The sequence below is a fragment of the Carassius gibelio genome, chromosome B11 (genome assembly GCF_023724105.1).
Source record: "Carassius gibelio isolate Cgi1373 ecotype wild population from Czech Republic chromosome B11, carGib1.2-hapl.c, whole genome shotgun sequence".
Classification (NCBI taxonomy): Eukaryota; Metazoa; Chordata; class Actinopteri; order Cypriniformes; family Cyprinidae; genus Carassius; species Carassius gibelio.
This window is the reverse complement of record NC_068406.1, coordinates 22,076,467-22,081,409: the sequence shown is the minus strand read 5'-3', so window position 1 is coordinate 22,081,409 and position 4,943 is coordinate 22,076,467. Positions and strand designations below refer to the sequence as shown.

The following is a 4,943-nucleotide window of genomic DNA, read 5'->3' as shown; positions in this document are numbered from 1 at the left end:
GAAATATCTGTCTGTCTGTCTGTCTGTCTATTATTGCTTTTATCTTAAAAAGTCCTGCTTGCTTGATGATTGTGATATATGATGACTGAAGTCTTGAAGTTTCCCATAAGACTTTATACTATAAGTTTAAATTCGAAGGATAAATCTGTGGGGGAAAAGGATCCCTCAAGAAGTCTGAAAATACTTTTGAATGGCGCAAGATTAAATTAGGATAAATCATAAACTTAAGCCTCCTTTTCTGACTTATGTGTCGACTGTTTTATGTTTTCGGCCCAAGAGACCCCAATGATGTATTTAAAAAAAAATTGCAGTAATTTCAAAATGACCATATTTTATCTAACAATTATTTTAATAGGCCTTTCTGATCCTGTGCTCAAGTCTGTCTTTGTTGTGAAGGCATTAGTCTATTTAGTGACCTTTGAGTCATGTGTATAATTGAAACGCCACCCGCACTTTGCTATTTGTGCTGTCTTTAAAAGTCTAAATTGTCTAAAACTTACTCATAATTGTCTGCATTGTCCAGTTAGGCACCAACTTTTATTAAGAAAAATATATACGCACACATAAATTCTTTTGCAGCTTCCTCATTAGGGTGGAATACTCTGGTTCTTCAGTTCTAGCACTACAGGTGGTGACACACACACACACACACACACACTCCCTTTGTCAGATTGTAGAACCCGCCCTAAAGCTCCAACTATAAAAGATGACAGAGCTGGCCTTAAAGCACCATACGCTTCAGGACAATTTGAGCATTTTATTTTGTATCTTCCCCTTTTGCGTTCATCCATCTCTGCATCCATCCACCATGTCATCCTTCAAAACCTGCCCAGAATCCTGCTCCTTCACCTTCCCCTCAACCTGCTTTGAGACCTGCTCCATATGCTGCCCACAGACCTGCTCTGAGACCTGCTCCGAGACTTCTTCCTTCACCTTCACCAAGGCCTGCTCCAATACCTGTGTGAAGACATGCTCCTGCTCTGAGACCTGCTCCGAGACTTCTTCCTTCACCTTCACCAAGGCCTGCTCCGATACCTGTGTGAAGACATGCTCCTGCTCTGAGACCTGCTCCGAGACTTCTTCCTTCACCTTCCCCAAGATCTGCTCCGATACCTGTGAGAAGACTTGCGCTGAGACCTGCTCCGAGACTGTCTCCTTCACCTTCCCCAAGACCTGCTCCGATACCTGTGTGAAGACATGCTCCTGCTCTGAGACCTGCTCCGAGACTTCCTCCTTCACCTTCCCCAAGACCTGCTCTGATACCTGTGTGAAGACTTGCACTGAGACCTGCTCCGAGACTTCCTCTTTCACCTTCCCCAAGACCTGCTCAGATACCTGTGTGAAGACTTGCTCCTGCTCTGAGACCTGCTCCGAGACTTCCTCCTTCAACCTCCCCAAGACCTGCTCCAATACCTGTGTGAAGACTTGCTCTGAGACCAGCCCAGAGCCCTGCTCTGTCTCCAACCCCAAGTCCTCCTTCAGCTCTTTCTCCATGACTCCAAAGTCCATAATTGATCCTCGGCGTTGTGGTACAGTAGCTCCTAAAGCTTACAGTGTCTATGGCTGTGGTTTTGGAGAAAAGACACGTATCTCTACCTGCTCTTATCAGTTGAATGCTTGCTTCCCTTACGGATACGGATGTCATAGTGGAAAAGGTGGAAGATTTGGAGCAAGAATCATGACTGGAGGGTGTTATGACTACCTCCAGAAGGGCGAGAAGGCCACCATGCAAGACTTGAATGACCGTCTGGCATCATACCTAGACAAGGTGCACTCTCTGGAGGCTGCCAATGCTACTTTGGAGAAGCAGATCCGGGAGTACTATGAAAAGAAGGGGCTGATCTGCCAGAGGGACAACAGCTGCTACTTCAAGACCATTGATTGCCTTCAGGAAAAGGTACAAAATGGAAGATTAGTAAAAAAAATAAATAAAAAATAAAAATACTTTACTCTGAACAAATATAATACAAAAAAAATACTTATTATACAAGATCTACATTTATAGTTTTCTTTGTCAATGATCTTCATTATAGATTAAAGATGCTACTGTCAACAATGGCGAAATCCTTCTGCAGATCGACAATGCTAAACTGGCTGCTGAGGACTTCAAGATAAAGTGAGTTCTATTAAGGCAATTTAACATCTAGTACTTTTGGAGCATTTTGACATTTACAAACGTTTTCATAACTTTGGATTTACAAATCAAAATCACTAGTAAGGTCTCATTTGTGTCCCTTTTTAAAAGAAATTAATGAAAAATCCCACTTTTTTTACATACAAAATGTATAAATAAACACAAATGTATGGAAGCAAAACAATGTACTTACAATCATATACAGATGTTCTGATATACATACACTGATTGGCTAACTGATGAAACGTCTTAGTTTTAAAAGATCTTAGACCTTTATACAGTGTATAGCCTACATTGTAAAAATTTTGAAGTCTATCCTTCTCAGCTTTTTTATCATAAAAGTCAATATGACATCTAATTTGATTAGGGTCTGTATAGCTTTATGCTTGTACTTGTCATGTTTAAACATGATGATTTTTTTCTTTTCTGATCTTTCCACAAATCAGATATGAGAATGAGGTGACGATACGGCAGAGTGCAAAAGCTGATGTTGATAACCTGCGTTGCATACTTGAGAAGACATGCAAAGTAAAAGCCAACCTGGAGACGCAGATCTGTGCTTTGCAGGAGGAGCTGGTGTATATGAAGAAAACTCACCAGGAGGTTTGTAGCATAGTAATTTTTTACATTTTGAATGTTTTGAATGAAGATTAAGAACAGCAATAGCTTCCTAAGCCATAATGCTTGAGTCATGTGTGTTTATAGGATGTGGCAGCACTACTGTGTCAGCTGACGGACAAAAAAGTGTGTGTGGAAGTGGATGCTGCTCCTCAGCAAGACCTGAAGAAGGTTTTGGAAGACATCCGTTGTCATTACGAGAACATCATAGACAAACATTGCAGAGAACAGGAGCGTTGGTTCAAACAGAAGGTGAGATTTCTTTCTGTCTGGTATTAAAGCATGTAACATAATATAGTTTAGTGACTCATGAGTTGAATACCTCACATGATGTGTTTGTTTGTGAATCTTTTTAAGATGGCAGATCTGTGTAAAGATGCAGCCACCAACACAGAGTGCCTAGAAACCTCTATATCCCAAATCTCAGAATTGCGACGCACTTTGCAGCGTCTGGAAATCGAGCAACAGTCTCAAATCAGAATGGTGAGATGCAGTAAACATGATGTGATAGACAAAAAATTAAAAACAGAAAAGGATTGTGAGAGGCAATGGAAAGAGAGTTTTGGTAATACATTGTCTGAAAGTTAACAAAGGGTTAAATGATGTTAAATGATTGCTTCATGCTTTAATCGGTGACTTCCAAAACTAAGTTAAGCACATGTTTTCAGCACTGATCTTTATATATAAGCAATTTTTATCTAGCTGTTATCGGAGGTAAACCTGCTTTTACATTGTTTGATTCAGTAACTGTTCTCTTTACCCACACAGAAAAGAGCACTGGAGTGCTCACTGTTGGAAACAGAGGCTAGGTACAGCACTATGCTAGCAGGTTTCCAGAAACACATCGACGCATACGAGGCAGAGCTTTGTCAGGTGCGCAGTGGCATTGAGCAGCAGGGCAGAGACTATGCTGCACTCCTGGACATCAAGAGCCGTCTGGAGCAGGAGATCGCTACCTACAGGTGTCTCCTGGAAAAGCAGGACATTAAGTAAGGCTATATTTTCTTTTATAACAGTGTTACAGATAGTAGGTCTATAATATTGTATAAAGTTATGTAATTTGTATATTTTCTTTTTTCCCCCCTCATTTCTAGGTCCTAAAAAGGTCATCTCTATTTACTCTCTCTCTCTTTCTATGAATACATGGAGGATATATAAATGTAAATGTTTTTCTACCCTGCAGGTGGGCAGTGTTAACAATGAATGCGATGAAGTGTCATATTTAGAGTGCAGATTAAAAAAAATATCTATATATTTACTTACCATTCACTTTAAGACAATTATTGAGTGGCTGACTTGGAGATGTATTGTGTGCATTCCATATTAAAGTTCAGTCCCAATATTTTGGTCTGTTTTGTTATTTTTGCATGTTCATGTGTTGTTGTTGTTGTTTTTTTTGTTGTTGTTTTTTTTTGCTTCTTTCACAATGCAAAAGGAAACGTATGCCTTTACACAGTCCTTTTTTTCCATGCATTCACTGCATTTCCATTTTGCGATCATGTGTAAACAGTTTCATGTGTTGAAAGCTGGTAAATTTACTGTAATATGTATGTATACTGAAGCGAATAGAGCTCACGCATAGTGTGTGGTAACAACTACAATTTTACTACACATTGTGTCATACAAACTTTGAAAAACTTTGAATAGTTCTGAACACACTTTTCTTATATTGAAACAAACCTTTAATAAGTATACAATAGTCAGCATTTGAATATAAAAAAAATTTCAGTTGTACTAAGACAAGAACGCATTTTGGTTTTAGGACAACTTAAATGTAATGTTTTGATCCACTTCAAATGTTGACTACTATATACTGCTTATTAAGCTACACTGCTTTTATACTCATGTATACCTTAAACTTGGTTTTCAAAACATTTCAGGGTTGACACCATTATCTTTGACAGTTTGTAAAGAACACTCTTCTTCTCACATTATCTATTGTAACATTCTTTCAGCATAAGCACAACTATACTGCTGATTACTAAAGTTTGATATTCTTGTAAGGCAGTTTCATCAGTTTACCAGCAACGACAGACAGTTTTTGGAATTAATAAACAAATAAAATGCAAACGAAATATTTTCTGTTTTGTATTCTATTGTGAAGAGACACTGCAGCGCTGCCTGAACAAGACAGTGAGACCCAGACTTTTTTGCATTTATATCTGCATGATGAATAATATGATTAAAAATT

At 38.8% G+C, this 4,943-nt stretch overlaps 1 protein-coding gene across 1 annotated transcript; it reads left to right on the top strand.

Annotated features, from left to right (window-relative positions):
- The first annotated feature begins 1,663 nt into the window (after window positions 1–1,663).
- On the top strand, window positions 1,664–3,745 carry LOC127968045 (keratin, type I cytoskeletal 42). The gene is made up of 6 exons (XM_052568910.1): window positions 1,664–1,897; window positions 2,034–2,116; window positions 2,581–2,737; window positions 2,840–3,004; window positions 3,110–3,235; window positions 3,521–3,745. The coding sequence occupies exons 1-6, from the start codon at window positions 1,679–1,681 to the stop codon at window positions 3,743–3,745; spliced, it is 975 nt and encodes a 324-aa protein (XP_052424870.1). The 5' UTR covers window positions 1,664–1,678.
- Window positions 3,746–4,943: the final 1,198 nt, after the last annotated feature.